We start from the raw sequence: 23,230 nt of genomic DNA, 5'->3' as shown, positions 1-23,230 counted from the left end.
GCCGAACAAAACGTAAGTTATTGTTATTTATTGTGAGGACAGCCAGTTCATAGTGGGACGAATATTTTGATCTTAATAAAAAAAGATAATAACCCGATCGATGCTGCTCCTGTGTGCTGTTGGTGCAGCGGGAGGGCTGGACGAAGGCAGGTTGGGGTTGGGGCTTGTTTCAACGAAGATGAGGCTCCGCGCAGGGCCCACCGCTGGTGCCCGCGCCTCGCGCGCCACTGGCCCGCGTGCTCCCGCGCCGACAGGGGCGGGCCCGGCGGGGATTGGGCGCCGCGCGCGGGGCGGGGCTGGGTCCCTGTGCTCCGTGCGCCCCGTGCGGCCCAGCGAGGCCCAGCGAAGCGTGTGAGCGCCCAGGACCTCCTGGAAGCCTGCGCGCTCCCTGTTGGCTCCCCACTCTCGGCGTTTCGCGGCAGAAGCCCGCGGGGCGGTGGGGGTGACCCGTATGGGCAGGGAAACCTGCGATGTTCCGTTGGCGGCCGTTTGCCTGGCTAGGGCCAGCGTTTCCGTCTCAACCTGGCCTCAGCTCCTGCAGCCGGACCCAGCCTGGCGTCCCTCAAGGCCCCCTCGACCCTCGCTCCACTTTCGGCCGGGTGCACTCGCCCCGCCCCCTGCGTTTCTTTTCCCGCGGGTCTGGAAGCCCGAACCCCCACCCCCGGGCGCCTCGCCCGCCTGCCACCCGGGCCCTGCCGCCGAGCAGCGAGGCCAGCCCGCGCGCCCCGGGGCGAACAGGGGGGCCTTGACGGCTCGTCCTCGGCGCTGTCCCCAGAGTGGATGCGCGACGTGATCAATCCCGCTGCATTTATTAATTCCCCCGTCTAGACAGAGGAGAAGGCCGTGCGGCGGCTCCTTATCTGCATTTGGCATCACCTGCAAGCGATACACTGAAGGAGCCACAACAAGCCCCCGCTAGGATCGAGGCTGCCAGGGAAAATAAGTCCACCCAGAACCAGTCTGGCGTGTCCTTGGTTTATTTTCTTTCCAGACCCGAAATGCAGGGGGCGGGGGATGGCTCGGGTGGGAGGGAGCTGGGAATGGCCCCTGGATATGCCGTGCCCAGGTCACTTGGTGTGACATTTCAAACCCCTGTGACTTGTTTTCTTGAAAACTGGCTTTAGTGATCGCAGGAAATAACCAAGAGATACTGAATCTCCAGCAGGCCCCCGGGCAAGCACAAAAAACCGGGAGGCTCAGGTTTTACCCGTCACAAATGTTTAACCCTTTGGCAGCCTGGAGTAATTCTTTTCCCAAACCAGTCCTCTTTTGGTGGACTCAGAAAGCTGCCAGCCTGCCAGTGATTCCACTACTCTTGAACAATCTATGGCATTGGGTTTCCTTGTCCCTCCAAGTTAAAAGACCCTCAGGTAGCTCCTTCTTTGTCCAGGAATTGTTTTGAAAGAGGGCAATGCCCTTACTGAGTAGGGGATAGTTGCAATATTAGCTCAGGTAGCTCCTGGTAAGGAAAAATGTGTCTGAGGGGGCATCTGTGGTCGCTGGATAGAGGAATCGATGCTTTCTGTTGAAAAGCCATGGGCTGATTGGATGGCCAGAGACTGCTGTAGGTGTTTCAGCTGAACTGATGGCAGAATTCCATCAGCAGGTTTCTCCCCTTCCCCCCCACCATTAGAGATGGGAGGCTGGAAGACTGGCTGGCAATTGAGGAGGTGGGAAGATCAGGCCACATTTATATTTTACTTCCTGAAAGTCAAGGTGATGCTAGCACAAAAATTAAAGAGAATCTTCCCCTTCTTCAGAATTTAGGAAATGGTGCTGCAGACTTAGAGATAAGGGAAGAGATATGTAGGGTTAATGAGGACCAGCTTTACTCTCAAGTGCCCAGAAAGTATTTTAATAATCAGGGTTAGATTCTTTGAGGGTTCATTCCCTTAACTTAGATCATTCCCTCCCAAACAGAACTATAGATATTTCCCTTTACCTTCTGGCTGGCCATTGGATTAGGGGGCTAAACTTCCAAGAAAACTTTTGATTTATCCAGAATATTGGGTTTTGTCATTTTAAAAAAGGAAATAACAGGTTCTTGAATTAAAAAAATTTCATTAATGGTTGTTGTTAATTAGCTCTGAATTTTTGCTTTGAACACACTGCAGTATTTTAATGCTACAAATGGAAACATCTGCCTATCTAATTACAGTCACCTCTTCCCTTGCCATCCATAGATCAAAAATCTAATTCCTCTTTTTGATATTTATATGAGTGTGTCTGTTTTTGAATATTGGGAAATTATCCAGATCACGGTGGTTACTGTGTATTAGGATACCTGTATCTATGTGTATTGCTGTATAAAACATCACAAGCTGTTCTCCTGTAGTTTGTTGCTAGCCACCCAAAGGGGCGCGTCGTTTTCCTTGTGGGTTTCCAAGGAAAGGGTTTGACTCTGAAGCCTTATTACAGTGGTCCCTGGTGAGGTGTCAGATCTATGGTTGGTTAGTTACATTAATAAATATCTGTTTTACTGGTTCCCAGGTCATCTTTAAACATCTTCTGTAATACAATAGGGATTTCCTTGTAAATTAAACTACCTGTAACAATTACAAGTGTTGTATTTTATGCTTACTGAACTTTTAAAGTGAGATACCCAGCTGTGTAGTAAAAAAAGTCAGTTCAATCAAAGAGGCCATAGATGGGAAATGGGAGTAAGTTATTTAACTAGATTCATCTTAGAATAAGATTTTCTCAGTGGATTTATCTAATAATTTGGATAGCTCTATGTAATTGAGGCAGAAAGGGATTCCCAGAGATGGAAAAGTTTATGGCTATTACACCACAAAATTTAATACATATTGAAAGGCTGCACAATTCTGGGAAATTCAGAGTCCCTGTGGCAGTATTCCCAACGAACTTTTAATTTTTAATGGGTTGTGGAACAGAAATCGGCCTTTCAGTTTTGAATATGAAATAGCTTAAAGCTTAGTTTTGTCAGAGCTGCAAATACTGGGTTTAAATGAGACGTTGTCTAAGATTGTTCTCTAAAAAATGTGAGATTCTGCCGCTGCTGTCTGGGGGAGGGCATAAATTGCCACACATTTAGTTAGCTGTCTTTTCCCGTACAAGTATTCACCAAAGAGAGCAAGAGAATTAGTTGACTAGCAGCATGCTGGAGAGGGGAAACAATGAATGAATAATAAACGATTTGCAGAGGAGTTCCCAATGGGCTTGTGATAAACGCAGGAAATTCAGAGAGTTTATTAAGCTGATGTAGGGAAGATTAGAGGCTTTTAAATATGGGTCTGATTGATGTAAAGGTAAACTTTCTTCAGGATACTGGGATTCAGTGCAATAACGAGGATTGTGTGACCAATTACAGACTAGCACCTTGTTGATGGAGACTGTGCATGGAAGATGCAGATAAATGGAGCTAGGCTGAGAGCAGTAATGGGAGAAAAAAAGGGCACAGAGAAATACTCCATTGGGATCCAGATGTGGAGTGGTGTAGGGGGAGTGGTTCAATTTATAAAGCAAGTTTGGCGCCCGGCAGAAATCATGCCAGAAAGGCTGGAGTGCTAGGCGAGGCCATCTTTTGGATCGGGGCACCGCCTGGTCCATAAGGTCAAGGGCTCGTGAGAGAGTGGGTCAGGGGGTGAGCGGAGGGGCAGGAGTTCAGGAAGGCTGAGCGATTCCTCAGTGGGAAACAGGATATTCAAGGCGGTGGTTTCAGTGTGGAAGGCAGGAGACCCCAGTGTTCGTTCGGGGCGTGGGAGCAGGGAGAGGGACGTGGAAGAAGAGGGATGGTGAGGAGTAATCCCTTCCCAGATTATTGAGACCCAAGAATTCAGAAAGCTTGGCAAGGAGCTCTGGAAAAAATGGCCCACGTGCTTTTCTTCCTGGGGAAGGAAGAAAAGATGGTAGAGGAGGCGAGGTCCGGACCTAGATTCAGGGTTCGAGGGTCACAGCGCCTCCAATTGCCTGTAGGGAGGGAGAGGCTCCGGAACTCGGCAGAAAGCGGCATCCTGCTGGGTGTCCGGTGTGAAGAGACCTGTAGAGCTCCGGGAAAGCGAGCTGCCGCCTAGAGCGAGAAATTCTGTTGGGCAGCGGCTTTGGGCGTTCAAATGTCGCTGCCCCCGGACCTCGGGCGGCTTTTACCTATTTGGCTCAAATTCTGGGCTCTAAAGCCCGGGCGAAATTGTTACTTTTGCTGCGACTGGGCCCAGTCGCATCCTCAGGTTTACAGGCTGGACCCAGCAGAGGCTTTTCGCTTCGGCCCAGCGGGTCCACCTGTGGCCCCTGAGACTCGGGAGACCCGGGACGTGGCCCCCGCCCCAGGAGAAAGCCAGTTGGTGGCACTTGTCTCCGCAAATTGGAACAAGATGTGCCTGCGCTCACCTGCGCGCGGTTCTCTCCCCACCCCGGGAGAGTTTAGAAGTAGTAAAACCCAGGGGAGTTAGAGCTTAAATCACTCTAGCCCTGCGGAGCGCACAATAAAGGAGGGAACTTGAGACCTGCAGAAACCGCGCGGGTCGGGAGTCACAGAGGAGCCGCCAGGCCCGATCCTCGCAGGCTCCCCAGCCGGGTGGAGCCGGGGTTTGTCTCAGTCAAACCCTCTCCCCTCCCGGACGAGGGGCCCAAATGAGACCATTCAATTAAATGTTTAATTGCGAATTCTGGTATGGTTTCTGGAAGGTTAATCACAGCTGTCTCAATTATTTATGGCTTTTTGGCAAATTTCCGACCAGATAAGAAGTATATTCTACTGTGAAGCGTCTTGCAGGAAATCTGATAAATATTTGATTATTCCTTTCAGCTACAAGGATTCTGTGTCCACGCCCCAAGACCCGAGGGGCAAGCGGGATTTGGGAACTCCTCCCCTGGTTGGGGCGCCCCGGGCGACGGCGGGTCGCGCAAGGAGCCGGCCGCCGACACCTGGCTCCCCGGCCCTCGGGCAGCGGAGAAGCTCGGGCCGCCGTCCTGGAGGAGGGCGCGGGCTCCAGGGCCCAGCCCCTCGGCCTCCCGGGGGCGCGGCGCTCAGCCCGGCCGCGGCTCGAGGTGTTTCGGAGCGCGCCGCGGCGAGGGTCCGGGCTCCTGGGTCCGGCGCCCCGGGCCGAGTCGCCGCCGAGCCCTGGGAGCGGGCTCCGCCGAGGCGGCAGGGACTTCCCGAGAGTCGGTCCCACTGGCCTCGGAGCCGCCCTCCCCGCCCCGAGCCCAGCCGGGCTTCGGCCCCGCAGCCCGAGCGCGCGCAAGACGCCGGGTCCCGGGAGGCGGAAGTACAGAGCGCACTGGGATGCGTTCGCTTTTTCTCTCTTTTTTTCGTTTGAAATTGGATCTCTTTATTTTCTATTTGCAAAGGAGTAAAAACAGCATATACAAAACTCGGCAGCCATGTGGGGCTCCAAAAAGAAGTGTCCTGAACATTAGGTAGCTAAGTTTGCTTTCAACAATCCGATGAAACTTCTGTATTTTCCAGTCCCCTCCGCCCCCAGTCTTGAATCTGATACGTATTAAAACCATTTTTTCCCCCCGAGCAGATCTTTCTTCTTGGTAATGTTTGATCCTTATCTGACAGAAATTATTACCAATGTCACTCAGTGACCGGCTTAGCACTGACCGTTGGCTTAAGGTGGAGAAACGATGAGAACAAGATATGAAAAGGTCAACATCTCCTGGCAGACAATCCTCCCGTTCAGCTGTGAGCCGTGCACAGGAGTTGAAAACTTCAATTCAGAGCCCTTGTGACCGTCTGTTTTATTTTCACTTCTGTTTTCATTGCAGTTATTTGAGAAAATATTTTAGGGTGATTCACTATGGTTGATCTTTTTGGATCCGTAATTTTTATTCTGGAGAATTTCAGTTCAGCGATGCTATTTCTATAGGAGACTCTCAGTATTGACCGCTAGGAAAGTTTAAGTAGACCAACGAATATAATGCTTTAAATTCATTTCAAATAGCCCCCAAAACATATTATGTAATTAGAATGTAAAACTGTTATAAACATCTTTTACTCAAACCTATAAAAGGGAAATTTAGAGCAGGTTGACTTTTAGTAAGTCTTCAATTAAGATACTTTCGGAGTTGGAATTAACGTTTTTCTTTCAAATTTGTATTGCTTTAACAAGAAAAGTCATCATTGCAAACAGAATAAGTTATTTTATTACAAGAACAAAACAGACTTGCTAATTTTATGTCTAATTTTACCCACATTACAAATGCAAAGTATATATTATCATAGGATGTAAGTTACCAAACTCCAAAATATTGTGCATAAATGAAATAAACTCAACTTGCAGAATTAGAAAGAACATTAAAGTATCTACAGTCTTTATAAATAGTGCAAGGTATATACCATATCTACAGAGTATAAACATGTGAAAATGAACTTCTTAAGGAACAGTTAGAACGTTTGATCAATTTAAAATATTAATGAGGGTACTCAAATATACAACCAACCAAAACATTTATTTTTTCTCTTTTTTTAAGAAAAACTGTCGAGCTTCTTCCCAGGCCTGCTGAGGAAATCTGTTAGCCAGCTCAAGATAGTCTTGGGAACCAAGGCATTTTCCTGAGAGAGAAAAAAAAGAAGAGTAAAATTAAAAAGAGTTAAATTCTTCAAAATGTAAGAAATGAAAATTATTTTGATATCTGAGTACAAAATGGAGACATACTCTTCAAATAAATCATGATGCAAATTTAAGTAAAGGTAACTGATCTATATCTATCTAGAGTATAAAATATATAATATATATTTTAATCACAATCTATTTCATGCTTCTAACCTATTCAGACATTAACCCCTATGTAAAACATTATGAAAAACATTGTTTTTGGACTCTGGAGTAAGAAAATAAGTAAATAAGTATGGTAAACAAAATAAAGTGACAGTCATGTATTCCATCCTTAAGTTAGCCTTGAAAGGCTAAATCTGTATGTAAACTTTACATTTATTTTCTAAAATAGTCTATTTAATCTAAAACATGATTTTAGTTTAAACATAACTTTAAAAATGCTCCAATCTGGCACTCAGTCACCTAACAAAGCAGAGGGAACTGTCAGGAGCTTTACTGGCTCTTGAAACAAACGATCTCCTGGCCAGCCAGTCATCTAGCAGCGAGTATTTGAAAAACAGAATTCTTCCTCAGCAATAAGAATGTGGTGCTGCCAGGAGCTGCTTTACACTTAGAACTTAGAGGTTCACCTGGGCAATGAACTCAACATCTTGAAACATCTTGAAACATTTCTGGGGGATTTAATCTAAGCAAAAGGGGAACAGATGTCCAAGGTGCAAACTGGCAACTTAGTGTGGCATCATCATTTTTTAAAATCAAGTAAGCATATTATGAGCTGTCACCAGTAGAGTGATGACTTTTTCTAAGCAGAGCAGAGAACAGTTCCCTATTTGTTGTTTTGTGGATTAACCCATAGTAAATCCACACTGGGGAAAGCATGAAAGTCAGAGAAGATGGTCCCTTGGAAAAGGAAAGAAGGTTGAAACCAAGCAGACAGAGTCAGCCCCTGGGACTTTGCCTGCCAGATAGGGAGCAAATTGTGACTCATCCTTATGTCAGGAGAAAGAGGAAGAAAAAAGAATGTCTATACTTCTTACTGGCAAAAAAATTGCTGTACAATTAAAAATAAATACATTAGAAGATTTTTCTAGGCATTTTCATAAATTCAAAATTTAAAACATTGTTTTATAAGGTATAGTAACAAATTATGCTGATTTCTCTCTAGCCTCCAACAGCTTAAAAAAAAAATGCTGTCATTGAGTCAGGGCAGAAGTGAACTTGCACACTAACACAGGCTTAGACAAATGGTACCAACGATGATGTTGACTTGAATTTCTAAAAAGGGGCATAGCTTTCTGTTTACTTCTCTGAGTGTCTGAACCAATAAAACATGACATTTTTTCATGATATTGTTATAGTTTTAGTTATATTCTCTTTTATGTACTTTTCAACACCTGCCCACTATAAACTGTATATTCTGATGTACTCATGCTTGATGACAAAATCAATTTCTTTATTCCCTGAAATATATTTGGTATCCGAATCTCAAATATTTTAGGTGATGTAATAAATTGATTTCTCTAACAGTTTCAGAGGGTTGAGTGAGAAATGTCCAGCTAACAAACACATGACATTTAATTTCAATAGAGACGTACCTTTGGGCTGATAAGACTGGGTATCTGCCTGACTTGGAGTCTGTGCAAAATCCTGTGTGAAACGAGAAAAGTGTTTTTTAATACCAATGCTACGAACAGAGAATTTTGCTGAGCGTGGCTTTAAAAATGCTTCTGAATTCTGAGGCAACTATTTTTTTTTTAACATTTTATTTATTTATTTATTTATTTTTTGCGGTACGCGGGCCTCTCACTGTTGTGGCCTCTCCAGTTGCGGAGCACAGGCTCCGGACGCGCAGGCTCAGCGGCCATGGCTCACGGGCCCAGCTGCTCCGCGGCATGTGGAATCTTCCTGGACCGGGGCACGAACGAACCCGTATCCCCTGCATTGGCAGGCGGATTCTCAACCACTGTGCCACCAGGGAAGCCCGGGCCTGTATTCCAGTGGCCATGGCTCATGGGCCCAGCCGCTCCAAGGCATGTGGGATCTTCTCGGACCGGGGCATGAACCCGTGTCCCCTGCATCGGCAGGCGGACTCTCAACCACTGCGCCACCAGGGAAGCCCTTTTTTAACATCTTTATTGGAGTATGATTGCTTTACAGTGTTGTGTTAATTTCTGCTGTATAACAAAGTGAATCAGCTATACGTATACATATATCCCCATATCCCCTCCCTCTTGCACCTCCCTCCCACCCTCCCTATCCCCCCCCCCCCCCCCCCCGCTCTAGGTGGTCACAAAGCACCAAGCTGATCTCCCTGTGCTATGCAGTTGCTTCCCACTAGCTATCGATTTTACATTTGGTAGTGTATATAAGTCCATGCCACTCTCTCACTTCATCCCAGCTTACCCTTCCCCCTCCCTGTGTCCTCAAGTCCATTCTCTATGTCTCCATCTTTATTCCTGTCATGCCCCTAGGTTCATCACAACCATTTTTATTTTAGATTCCATATATATGTGTTAGCATATGATATTTGTTTTTCTCTTTCTGACTTACTTCACTCTGTATGACAGGCTCTAGGTCCATCCACCTTACTACAAATAACTCATTTTCGTTTCTTTTTATGGCTGAGTAATATTCCATTGTATATATGTGCCACATCTTCTTTATCCATTCATCTGTCGATGGACACTTAGGTTGCTTCCATGTCCTGGCTATTGTAAATAGTGCTGCAATGAACATTGTGGTACATGACTCTTTTGGAATTATGGTTTTCTCAGGGTATATGCCCAGTAGTGGGACTGCTGGGTCGTATGGTAGTTCTATTTTTAGTTTTTTAAGGAACCTCCATACTGTTCTCCATAGTGGCTGTATCAATTTACATTCCCACCAACAGTGTAAGAGGGTTCCCTTTTCTCCACACTCCGAGGCAACTGTTTTTGCATGAATAGTTTGGAGCCCAAATATAAAAGCTGAAGAAACTGACATTATGTAATTCAGGTTCTCATATGTTTAAATCAAATAATGATGACTCAAATCTTGCTAAATATCACCAAGGGCCAGGTTGTTGCCTCCTGTGTAAAGTACAACTTTGTTTTATATCTAACAAACTGAATTCTTTAGCCAAATACTGTCTTAAAATATTGACAGATTTTTAACATTTTAAAAAGCACAACTATAAAAGCCCTTATGTATTCTGCAGCTATATCTTTTTTTAAATTGAAGTATAATTGACATACAGTATCATATTAGCTTCAGGTGTGCATCATAGTGATTCTGTATTCATTTACATTCCAAAATGGTCACCATGATATGTCTAGTTAACATCTGTTACCATACAAAGTTATTATATTATTGACTATATTTCCTATGCTGTACATTACATTCCCATGACATTTATTTTATAGTTGCAAGTCTGGGGGCTTCCCTGGTGGCGCAGTGGTTGAGAGTCCGCCTGCCAATGCAGGACACACGGGTTCGGGCCCTGGTCTGGGAGGATCCCGCATGCCGCGGAGCGGCTGGCCCCGTGAGCCACAATTACTGAGCCTGCGCGTCTGGGGCCTGTGCTCCGCAACGGGAGAGGCTGCGATAGTGAGAGGCCCGCGCACCGCGATGAGGAGTGGCCCCCACTTGCCACAACTAGAGAAAGCCCTCGCACAGAAACGAAGACCCAACACAGCCATAAATAAATAAATAAATAAAGTTGCAAGTCTGTACCTCTTAATTCCCTTCACCTATTTTGCCCACCTCCCACCTCCCCATGCCTCTTTCCCAACCACCAGTTTGTTCTCTGTATCTATGACTCTGTTTCTGTTTTGTTATGTTTGCTTGTTTTTTATATTCCACATATAAGTGAAACCATATGGTAAAATTGCCTTTCTCTGTCTGACTTATTTCATGTAGCATAATACTCTTTAGGTCCATCCATTCTGCAGCTAAATCTTAAAGTCTAGTAATTTTACTCTTAGATGGAACATGAAAAATGTCATCTATAATATGTAAAGTTTCAGGAACCTAGGACAAACTACTAGCTCTTATTTTTAATATAATTTTCTAGTAACTATTAATCATCTAGCACAGGGGACCTTGAAGAACCATTTTATAAACTAAAATCCAATGTATTTTCATTCCCTTGAGCACAATTATTTATAGAAAAAAACGAAACTTGATTTAACTCCAGCAATCTAAAGTGCTATCCCAAATAAGCATTATAAGAAATTTCTGTAGTATTTATAAAATCTGTGTGCTAAAATAAAATGTATGTTAAATGTGTTACATTTACATTAAATTACATTTAATTGTGTGTTAACTGTAATGGAGAAGAGTTGAATTAGAAGTACTCCGAGATCAACACCAGATGAAAATAATATATATGATCCTTACTTTAGATTCTGATACCATTTATAGTTTTATAAATTGTTTTCCAAGCAGTTGAAAATGTAAGGGACTAAGTTGGTACAGATGCAAAATTGTCTTTGCTCAACATTCACTCTCTTGGTTCAATAATCACTGTCCTGGTTGAGGCCTCTCTGCTCATGCCATGAAAAACTGCATATCACCTCCCTGGCAGTCCTTGTCCCCCTTTCTTGCATTACTTTTCTCCATAACACTTAATACCATCTGACATGCTATTTATTTTACTTATTTATTTGTTTTTTGTTTTGACTCCCCCCATTCTAATGAAAGATCTTTAAAGGAAGGAATTTGTATCTGTGTTATTTGCTGCTGTATTTCCAGTGCAGTGCCCAGCACACCAAGGGCACTAAAAAATTACCTGTTGAATGAAAGAAAGAATGAATTTTAAGATCACAGTCTTAAAATTCTCTATAAGATATTTTCTGTTTAAATTTAATCCTAAGGCTATAAGAATATCTGAAGAATCCTAAATGTTAATTGTGATGTTTATATAAAAATTCATTAAGATTTTAATTATTAATCACAAGATGTTCTTTGAAAAATCTGTACCCTACTTATAGATCTGAATATCTTTGAAAAAATTTTCAGAAATTGGAATCCAGACTCAAACAGAACAATTAAGCTGAAAATAAAACATTTCTAAACAATTGATCTAGTATGTTTATTAACTGATCATCTAATAGAGGGTAGTTTAAGAAATGTAAACTACTAATTGCCATCTAAGGTGAAGAAGGCTTGGGGGACTCTTTAGCCATCCCAGCCAGCTGGGCACAGTTACACCCTTTCAAAAGTGATATTCGTATATTAGCCAGAATAAGGAACAATAGCAATACAGAGCTCTGCTTTCTGTTTCATTATTATGAACAGAAAACACTGTCTATTAATCACATGTGCATCATGGAACAAAAACAGATTGGTTTTAGGGTGGAACATTTGAAGGAAAATGGAAGATTTTCAGCAAATAATGATATACAATGGCAGAAAAAAAATCACAGGATTAGCTATTAGCAAATGTTAAAGAATAGCCAACTTGATTTTCTATTGTCAAGACTGGGTTAATTTAGATGTGGAAATACTGCTTTGCTTTGCTACAGTACTAATTCTGATTCCAGTCCTACAGAATTTAACTGGATCAGAAAAATATAAGGCCATACTTAAAAGTTTTAGATTTAAGAAAAAGCAACATAACAGATTTTTATTATACACACAAGGCTGTGTGTGTATTTATTTATTTATTTAAAAATTTATTTAAAATATTTATTTAAAAATTTACAAATAAACTGACATTTTAATTGATCTTTCTTCAGCAATCATTATCTTTTCCCTATAAATAGACAAAAAGCAAGATGAATTAACAGTTAAAGCCTTAAATAAGTCTTTTAAAAAACATTTCCTTAGTGCAGGCTTACCATTTCATTAACTGGAAAAATACCCTTTTCTTGAAATCCTCCAAGTAGAAATTATACAACACCCAAACCCCAGTTTTACTATCATGATATTTTAGAAATTAATTTCAAGCACAGAAATATGTGAAATTTTTAAAAGGTAGAGTGGATGGCAAGAATAAACAGCTGGTTCGCTTTTACTTTTCAACTGCATTAGCTTACACACAGAGCCAGAGCATTAGGCATAACACAGAAGGTACCTGAATGAACGTGGCCAGTAGAACACAGCTCATCTCCTGCTCCAGAATGATCTTGTTCTGAAGATTGTTGTAACAAGCAGCGATAAGTGAAGGGAACAGCACTTTGATCAGCCGTGGGTCACTGAAATACTGGAAGGGCAACTGGCAAAGCTTCTGCAGCACCGTGGGGTGGCGGCCGGACTGCACGATGACCTGAAACAGAGGAGGAACCCCAGGTCAGCTGCCAAAAAGCTCCGGCCTGCCTGCCCTGTGTCCCCCTTCCCCAGCCAGCAGTGCCAGTAAGAACCATGGAGAACATGCTGAATAAGTGTAAGGAGGAAAGAAAAAGACTCCTAAACTCCTTACCAGAGCTTAACTTAAGTGACATTTGAAAGGAGCAGAAAAGAAAGAAATCTCATTTCCTAACTTACGGAAAAGATTCCAAAAGTTCTGCACCCATTTAAGTTCTTATAATCCACGAGGAATCATGCACTTATCATGGAGAGAGGGTGCCTGTGAAATGGGTTTGGGATACACACTGCTTTAACAGAGTGCCCCACCCTTCACTCTTCCCCTTAAAGCAAAACAGCCATATTCCTTAAAACCTGCAAAGAGTTCACTCACAAGAAAGATACCCTTTCCTATAGTCCTGCCCACTAACCTAGCTCACGGAATATACTGAACACAGATAGATCTATTCTGTATGCAGACAAACCCTTGGAAAGAAAAGGGGATTGTAAAGGGAACGGGAACAGTTTCAGCAAACACAGGCTCCAAAAGTTCCTTCCTCCGATCCATACAGCTTATCTATGTTTCCATCAGTGCCACTGAGTCTAAAAGGAGAATTGTTTAGATAAATGAGACTGTTGTCTTGAAGCAGTCTAGGTTTACAACTGTGTACATTTTAAGAAATGGGGCAATGCAATTAATGGGCTTGCAGGGAAGCCCTCCTAACTTACTCCCTAGGCCTACATGATAAACTAAGAAATGTCAAAATCAGATCTGTTTCAAGTAACCTTGATTAGACTGTTCTAATATAAAAGAGCTGGGTGACCCAAAGCCCACTTCTTGGTATAGGAGGAAGCTCACGGAAGGTTAGGAACACTGTAAAATCTAAGGTCAAGACCGTAAATTGTACTTGGAAAAACACAGTTTTACAGGTACACACCCAGACAGGACTGCATTCAAATTAAAACCAGAAGGACAGAATGAAACAGCAGAGGCAGGAGAAACATAAATTACAGGGATTTACAAGTTTTCAAAGTACTTTTAACAATACTTTAAGAATACACTCTCAGATGATAATGCAGTTTGGTTTAAGAAGAAAATCAACAAAGTAATAGTTCACATATTTTAGTTCAATAGCTAAAATGACATCAAAAACCTTTGGAGAATGTTGATAGGGACTTGTTAATACCTTCAAATCCAGCAGGAATTTTAAAGACTTGCAGTGTGACAATTCAGCACATGGCTATATGCTGCCATTTCTGACACTGGCTGAGAAAAATATGCCCTATCATCCACTTTATTGATAAAGCATTTGCTTAAATCTTTAATTATTAGCTACAAATTTTGTAGCACAGCCAAATGATCATCACTTTAGAATTTATAATGATACCATTATTAGAAGTCTCTTTTCTCCCTTTGGACAAAAATTAAGAACAAGTTTTTTCTTCGGAACTTCACTGTTAAAATGCTATTATTGGAAGACTCTGATTGAAAAGACATTAAACTGGACAGTCTGGCTAGCACAGGCACAATGTTAACTCAAAGATGACAACTCCTGGTTCCTGGCAAATTAGCCCAGAACATGAGAGCTTAACCATAACTTATTCCACCTGGACTCCTGACTCTTGCTGGGGTGAGGCAGAGCCCCTTGGGGGTCAGTCCCCTCTGGGAACGGGGCTGGCTATCAGTTGCCTGTTGAAAAAGTGAGTTTACAGAGGTCACCAGCAGTGTAGTGAGATGACCTGCCAGAGGCCACTACCTTTAAGTCCTCAGACTGCAGAAGACACAAATGGATACAGGCAGTTTGGTTACCTTGGGGTAAGGAGTTCTACCCACAGGACTAACTATGACAGGACTCAACCAGATTATAGGTAAGGGGTCCAGTCCGTGAGAGCCACACCCCTTGGCTTGGCTGTGAGACAGAGTAGGACATGTAGTTGTCACTGTCCCTCAAATCACACTTCAGACATTGTGGGGAGACAGGATTAGGAGACGCGGGAAGTGGCCAATCTGTAGCACTGAGACTCAGTTGGTGAGACTACTCCTGGATAATTCAGGCTCTTGGCACAGAGCAATGGCAGTTTGATGTCATGAGCGCAGCTAAATAGTCATCTGAATTAGGCTAATAAGCACTTCCTGTAGGGGCAGGGAAGCAAGGCTGGGATGCAAACAGCCTGACCTCAATGCTCAGGGCCTTGGGTACCAGGAGAGAGTTTCCTGAGGGGCTTTTGACAGATTAGGGGATAAAGGCATGATTCAGTTTTATTTCATCCACTCACTCCCAGGCCTTAGGGGGGGTAGGTCAAATGTCACCTTGGACTACTTAAGCTTTCCAAAATCAGTAGAAAGTCAATAGAGTGTCATCACGGGACATGAAGTTCTTGCTGAATGAAAGAAACGTACATAAGAGAAATCTCAGACATACAATATGATGTAAATATGTCTCTCTATATGCCTTCCTCATGGAGCTGTAACTAAATCAATAACTGCTGGTCTGTCACCTTTGTCCAGACAAAGGGTTGCCAATAAGGCCTAAGGTGGTACTACTCTGAACCTGGCCAGGCCACCTGCCCTTCCTTTCAGGACACACAGGCCAACACAAATATAAAGAAGCTTTTCACAGAGTCCCTTTCCAGAGTACTGCACCAAGGGAAGGATGTGACCTGCCTGTAGATTTCTTTGGTGGCCACAGTCATCAGAGACAGTAGATAGGGAGCTGGTGTGGCCTCAGGAGTAATGAGAAACCTCCTCTCAAACATGATGTCCATTTTCAGATGCAGAGTAGGGCTCCAAGGAAACCAAGGGAATTTCTAGCAACGTTCAGATCAAAAGAGACTGAAACTGAACTTGCCTCTTGCTCTTAGGTGTGATTCTAAAATAGGTACTAACTTAAGAAGAACTAGGAGATCTGAGTTCCTGCCTTCACTCTAGTCACCAACTAGTTGTGTGACCTAAGCAAATAGCTCAGTTGCTTTGGGCTTTAATTTTTTAAAAAGTATACTTTTCATTGAAGTATAACACACACACCCATTAAGTTAATAGCTTGATTTTTCACGAAGTGAACTTACCTGTGTCGCCAGCACCCAAATAAAGAAAGAGAACACGACCAAGGGTTCTGGGTCTTTAATATACTCTTTCTCACTGAAAATTAGATTCCTGCATTTTGAATTTAAGACAAGTCACAGAAACTACTTGACTGTATTAGAACATAAGATCTCTCTTATGTTCTTAGCACTTCGAGGCCTTCTTGGATTCAGTCTCTATCAATCATTCTCTGGAGAGAATTCTCCTTTGGTCTTCTAAGCAAAGGCCAGTGGGCCTAATTCCTCAGTCACTGAAGAAAGATACCTTTTACCCAAATGCCCTGGCACTCACCACCTTTTTCTTTGGTATCATTGGCAAGGGGTTGGGGGACGGAGTAGGGAGAGGGTAAGAGAGGAAGTGGGAGAGAGACCCTCACTTCCTTTTCTTTTTGGAACTATCAACAATTCTGGGAAGAAGGGGCTTTAGAAAAAGGAAAGTTGTGTGCTGCCAACGTGTGCTATAGCCTGTGGAAAGAGGGTCAAGAGGATCAAGAGGATCTGAATGCTGGCATTAAAAAGGCATCTGGGAAAAAAATAAAAATAAAAGGAATCTGGAGTAGACAAGTGGACATGTTGATTCTTTCATCTGTTGATCCCTGACTACCCACTAAGCCTGCTGGCTCCAATCTTTGCACTTCCTACCAAGTGAAGCATAATCTGGGTGCACTGAATGAGAGAGTCAGAAGAGAGCTCTAAATTCAGCGGACATTTGCTGAGTGCCTCCTGTGTGCCAAGTGCTGTCAGGGACATGGACAGGAATCAAGTTTTAGCTCTCAGGGAGATGAAGTATGTCCACAGTAGACAATGATACAAAGGAGCCTGGGTCATCAGAGAGGGAAGGATAAAGTACTAGGGGACCCCTCACCTCCTTCCTTAGGTGAGGAAGGCTGCACTGAGAAGGTGGGCTGGACCTTCAAGGCTAGATCAGATCTGAGCACCGAGAATTGTAGGTGGAGGAATTTTAGGTGGAGAGAAGAAACGCCTAGGTTCAATAACCAGCCTGTCTTTGTCTGCTCAGGCTGCCATTACAAAATACTATAGACTAGGTGTCTTAAATGACAGAAATTTATTTTCGCACAGTTCAGGAGCCTGGAAGTCTGAGATCAGGGTGCAGCATGGTTGGGTTCTGGTGAGTGCTCTCTTCCTGGTTTGCAGACTTGAAACCTCAGTGTGTCCTCATGTGGCCTTTTCTTAGTGAGTGCCCATGGAAAGAGAGATCTCTCTCTTCCTCTTCTTATAAGGCCACCAATCCTATCACATTAGGACCCCACCCCCATGACCTCATTTAACCTTAATTAACTCTTAAAAGCCCTATCTCCAAGTACAGTCACATTGGGGGTTAGCATATGAATTTTGGGGGGATACAATTCAATCCATAGCTCAGGTCTGATTCCTCATCACCCCTGGCCAGAATAAAGTTTCATTAGCAGGCTACCCTCACTAACCAGGTGGATTTTAGAAGTGACTGGGTCAGTTGTCTCTCAGTGGGCATAAGCCGTGAATCTGCAGACTCAAGGGTGCTTGGTGTTAGGTAGCCCTGGGCTCTAGGCCTGGCTCTGGTCAGTTAACAGGTTTGAGCCTCAGTGTTCTTTCAATAAAATAAAGGTAGATGGCAGCCTTCAGGGTTTACATGAGGATCAAATGAGACAGTGTCCGTGACCACAATGCATTAATAAAAAACAATGTTAGTTATGAGTGTTTGGTTAGCTCACCAGCTCTACTGCTCTGAGTCTTCTCCTGCCGGATCTGGCTTCCCTACACTTGCAGGACCAGAAGTCCCCTCCCAGCGTTAGGCCTAATGAATGCTTTCCATCATCCCACCCCCATCTCTCCAGAAGGGCTGCTCATTAGAACAGGGCATCTGGCAGCAGCAGGCCCTACTCTGGCTGGGACTCATCAGCAAGCTTCATGCGCCTGGGAAGCCATTGCGGCGGCCTCTCCCTGGCCCTGTCTGCACAGGAGACGGCTATGCAAACAGTGCTGGGGATGCAGCTAGGATCTTGTGGTGGTGGGGTAGGGAGTGCATTCTGAAGGCTGTGAAAAGAAAATCCTAGCATAAGCACGATCCAAGAAATGCAGGTAGCGGTACAGAGAAACAGTCTTAGCTTAGTGTGTGTGTGTGTGTGTGTGTGTGTGTGTGTGTGTGTGTGTGTGTGTGTGTGTGTGTGTGTGTGTGTGTGTGTGTGTGTGTGTGTGTGTGTGTGTGTGTGTGTGTGTGTGTGTGTGTGTGTGTGTGTGTTTGAGCCTGTTGTGCTAGACTTGTCAATCTGAAGACAGAGCAGGAAGGGCCAAAGCTAATAGGCTGGTGTTGTGGCCTCCTGATTCAGACCCAGGAGGAGCTTCCCTCCAAGCACTTGAGGAAATCCTTAAGCCCAGGAAGCCTTCCCAGGTAGCACAGCCTGAGAATGCCTCTCCTTTTCAACCCAAAGACAAGGCAGCAGCTATTACACATTTAAGTGTGTGTAGCTTAATTCCTAGTTCCAGAAGGGCAGGAACTGTATCTTTTACTCTTCTGTCCTCCATTGCTCTGTTGCAGGGCTAGGCACATCAAAGTTACTGGAACGAATGAATCAAAGTGACAGAGGGTCCCTAGTTAACAAATTCTTCTGTGCCTTACCTTGGGGGAGAATCATACCACAATCTCTTCTCATGAGGTATAGATGCCGTTTTCTGACTCAGGGGCCTCAATGGTCTCCACATCATGTTGCCTTAGGTCTGCACAGCTAGTCCCTTGTCATAGACTGAATGTTTGCATCCCCCCCCCCGCCCCCATCTGCACTCACACACACCAATTCTTATGTTGAAATCCTAACCCTCATGTGATGGCATCAGGAGGTGGAGGCCTCTGGGAGGTGATTAGATCATGAGGGTGGAGCCCTCATGAATGGGATTAATACCCTTATAAAAGAGGCCCCATAGGGCTCTCTAGTCCTCTTTCTGTCATGTGAGGATACGATGAGACGTTGGTAGTCTGTAACCTGGAAGAGGGCCCTCCTCAGAACCTGAACAGGCTGGCACCCTGACCTTGGACTTCCAGCTTCCAGAACTGTGAGAAACAAATTTCTATTGTTTCTAAGCTACCCAGTCTATGGAACTTTGTTATTGCAGCCCGAACTAAGACATCCCTAAAGAATGGATTTTGTGATACTCTGTCTCCTATCCTAGAAGGAAGTTGGGCTTGAGATCCTCAGCATCCTAGGCACAAACTCAGGGCTCCCTGGCCTGGTTATAAAGAGAGGTCTGGAAAAAATCCTTCTCCTTTGTGGGTGGTGGGTGACACTGGTCTCTCACTTGATGTGAAAGAATCCAAAATCTAGGATATCACATTGCCAGAACCTCAGCAATACCCAACACAACAGAAAGCCTGTCACTGGAGGAGACATTACTCAATAGTCTATAAAGCCCCTTTCCCTACATTGTCTGAGTCTCTAAACACCCTGTGAGGTGGGCAGACAGGGATGACTATACTCTTATAAGAAGAGATCTAACGCTCAGAAAGTTTGAGAGACTTGTCGCAGGTCCGCCAGCCAGTCACTTATGGAGCTGGGCCTGGAAAACTCTTATAACTGACTGCTGGCTTTTCTCTCACCACTCAGGCCTGTCCAGTGCTATCAGACACTCATGAGGCTGCCCCTTACTACACAGAGGGGCTCTCTGTCACCTGAGCTCATTCCAATGACTGGCTGCCAGCCAGCTTCTCGCACAACTTTGCCAGCCCAGATGAAGATGAGGATGACATACTGTCATTCTAAACAGACTAAACCAATTGACATATACAGATTAAACCAACACAAAAGGCCTTTCTTCAAAACCCTATATTCTGTTTGGCTAGGTATCAAATAACCAGTTCTCCGCTATTGGCTGTGCTGTGCTAAGGGCTTGTCTCAAATGATCAGACCTAAGAACTTGAAAGAGAGGAACGGCTGGCAATGGGGCTAGATTCTCAGGAGTGAACTGTTGGAACATGCGACTCCAAAATGAGGACCCTCTTGTGATGGTTATGTAGTCAGCTGCCTTCTGGGTTTTGAGTGCCTGCAAACCTGGTCTTACATTTTTTTTTTTTTTTTGGCGTTACTCGGGCCTCTCACTGTTGTGGCCTCTCCCGCTGCGGAGCACAGGCTCTGGACGCGCAGGCTCAGCGGCCACGGCTCACGGGCCCAGCCGCTCTGCGGCATGTGGGATCCTCCCGGACCGGGGCACAAACCCGTACCCCCTGCATCGGCAGGCGGACTCTCAACCACTGCGCCACCAGGGAAGCCCTGGTCTTACATTTTTGAAACAACTGCTATCATCTATAATATATTTATAATGTTAATCCTTGGTATGACCTGAATAGTTTTTCCCAACAGTTAAATTTAAAGAAGGAAAAAAGGAAAGTGGAGGTAGGCTACTGAGTAGTTCTAAGTCTGGTCTAGAAATGCAGTCGGCCTGGGGAGAGTTTGCAGATTTCACATCTGTGAAATGACAACTGCTGTATTCACTTCAAAGATCCCAAGGAGAGTGGCTAGGAAGGCCTATGGAGACTCTATCATGTTATGTAAATGGAAAACAGCCCGATTCTCCTCACCCAGAAGGCCCCCTTCCTCCAACTGTGACCACCTGGAATGCAGCCAAGAACCAGGAAGCGAGCAGGCAGACCACTGAGCAGGACAAATCAGTTCATTCATCAAAAATCTACTGAGCATCTACTCTGGCCAAGTGCTGTGTTAGGCTCGGGGAGTGGGGTAGTGAATGAGTCAGACACACCTTGCCCTCATAGAGTGCCCAGTCTTTCCACAAAACTGATGTCAATTATTCACAGCAAAGTTCTGCAAGCTCCAACTCAGTCTACCAATTCACATTTCAGAAGCAAGTCTAACAAAGTGGATTGGAATCAGCAAATTAGGAGACTGCTGGAGATAGGTAAACTGACAACAGGAAGAAGCATCAGCTGACACGAATAAGTGATGGGTGGTAGGTAAACCAACAACAGGAAGAAGCATCAGCTGACACGAATAAGTAACAGGTGGGAATTAAAATTATTTCAAGAAGAAATAAGAATTCAGAAAGTTGCCTGGAACCATTTAGTATATAAATGGTTGGTCTTGAGTGCATTAATGTACTGTAGTAAAATATCATATTATAACCCATTACCTTTTCTTAGTACTCTACACTTTAAAAATTTAATTCACATACATGATAATCCTCCTGTACCTGATACTATAGTAGGTATTCATTTCTTAAGGCATCAAAAAATATATATTAAGTATAATTTAAGTTCAAGAAGACTGTAATATTTAAAAAATGAACACAAATAGTTAATGTTTGTTTTTTTTAACACCTTTATTGGAGTATAATTGCTTTACAGTGGAGTGTTAAGTTTCTGCTTTATAACAAAGTGAATCAGTTATACATATACATATGTCCCCATATCTCTTCCCTCTTGCATCTCCCACCCTCCCACCCTCCCTATCCCACCCCTCTAGGTGGTCACAAAGCACCGAGCTGATCTCCCTGTGCTGTGCGGCTGCTTCCCACTAGCTATCTATTTTACTAGTTTGGTGGTGTATATATGTCCATGCCACTCTCTCACTTTATCCCAGCTTACCCTTCCCCCTCCGTGTATCCTCAAGTCCATTGACACAGACCTACTAGAGAATGGAGTTAATGTTAAATAAACATCATGTTTTAAAGGTAAGTTTGGTCTTCTGCCAAATTCACTTATATGGGAACAGCTCATTCCCTGACCATACCAAAACCATGACACTAAATAATAGAAGTAAACTAGAAAAAGGTTCTGTGCCAGTTTCTTGCCCCTCTCCAAATCCATCTATCCATCCATTCATCCCTCCAAGCACCTTAGACACAAACATGGTATACTACAGTAAAATCTCTCTCTCTCTAGAACTCACCTAATTCAAGGAAACAAAACAGAAAATGGTCATGTTCTGTCTTACCTACTTATACTCTGTGAATCCTGCTGATTTTGCTAAGATCTAAGAGTGATCCTGAATTTCCCCCTTGTTTAGGAGAAAGTTTTGCATTTTGTTTTATTTTTATTAGGTTTTTTTTTTTTTTTTCTCAGAATGCCCTCTGGCAAGCTTCTAGCTACTTACGTCACTGGGACTCCAACCCCATGTCTGCCATGGACCAGAAGACAGAACCACACATATGGCCTGCCTGGCTCCAGATGCACAAGCAGTTGTTTAGGCAAAGACAGGCAGATGTGAATCTCCAGTTTTCAACACTCTTAAGACCATAAGCTCCATGAGAACAGGGGTTATGTCCCTTTAATTCACTGCTGTGTCCCCAGCATCTGGCATAGTGCCTAGCACAGTGCCTGACAAATTATAGGTGCTCAATAACCATCTGGGGAATGAATGAATGAGGACTGAGCTTTGGTTTCCAAACCTGACTCCAGGGGCCTATACCTTCCGCACCAGAGCCCTGGGCCTACTCTTCCCAGGGCCTTCAAGGTCCTCAGAGACACTGACCTTGGACCTACAAGAACGGCTGACTGAGTACCTCAGCCAGCACCCTGTCCAATCCAACAGCCTCTTGGCACAAAGGTGTGGAGAGTAGGGCTACGTGGGGCAGGGGCAGCGTCTTTCAGCAACACTTGTGAGCTGGTCAGTCAAGCCTAAGGCCAAACCACCTCCATCGGCCAGGGTGGTAGGGTGAGTGGAATACGGGTCAGACAGAAATGTATACAAATAGTTAAATCTCACCAAGGCAAATTCTTTATGCTGAGGAATTCCTGTTTTGCTTTTTTCCATTTCTTGTCAGAGACAAGGTGTCCTCAACAAAGGGGCAAAAACAGGCGTCTAGACATCTAAATTCATTATAAGAGACAGCCAAAAGAGTCTGTAAATCATTGGAACAAAGAATATTTTTCTAGCAGAGCAGAAACAAAGTAGCTGTTGCATTCCTTCCCGCAAAACTGGTCCTGCTACAATGCTGAAGTGAAGAGGTAGCAGCCGCAGTGGCCAGGCCAGTGCACAAGCCTCTCTATCCACATTGCTCTTGACAAGTCTCATCACACGTGAAGCCCAGGCCCAGGAGAGGAACAATATGACAGGAGGGGCCTTGAGGCCAGTGACCTCTATGAATCATATAAAGAAATGGCATGCCCCAAACACACACACACACCTTGTTTCTCTAATCTCATGCCTTGGGGGTAGAGTAGGGAGGGTGTTGAAGTGGCTCTATTTAAATACCACATAAGAAAAGTTTTAAGAGTCTGTCCACATACATAATCAAATCAAATTCAGAGCAGAAAAACACAAAGATTCCCTCGGCTAGCACTGCAAACAAATTCCTCTCCTCCCAAGCTTGCTTCTGCCATAAGATAGATTTCTAGGCTGAGATTCAATGCAGAGATCTTA

The 23,230-nt window shown here is 44.1% G+C and overlaps 1 protein-coding gene across 9 annotated transcripts in view; it reads right to left on the bottom strand.

The window, feature by feature from the left end:
• Positions 1-6,085: 6,085 nt before the first annotated feature.
• Positions 6,086-23,230, bottom strand: part of SCAPER (S-phase cyclin A associated protein in the ER) — a 496,989-nt gene continuing 479,844 nt past the window's right edge. For all 9 annotated transcript variants that reach the window (XM_082617344.1, XM_082617352.1, XM_082617349.1 and 6 more), the window contains 3 exons: positions 12,577-12,768; positions 8,117-8,168; positions 6,086-6,517 (listed from right to left, as the gene is read on the bottom strand). In XM_082617344.1, coding sequence (XP_082473470.1) covers positions 6,414-6,517; positions 8,117-8,168; positions 12,577-12,768 — 348 coding nt within the window. In that variant the 3' untranslated portion in view covers positions 6,086-6,413. The remainder of the gene's footprint in view (positions 6,518-8,116; positions 8,169-12,576; positions 12,769-23,230) is intronic.

This window comes from Mesoplodon mirus, assembly GCF_964341445.2.
Source record: "Mesoplodon mirus genome assembly, chromosome: 4".
In the NCBI taxonomy this organism is placed as follows: domain Eukaryota; kingdom Metazoa; phylum Chordata; class Mammalia; order Artiodactyla; family Ziphiidae; genus Mesoplodon; species Mesoplodon mirus.
This window is presented reverse-complemented; position numbering and strand designations above follow the sequence as displayed.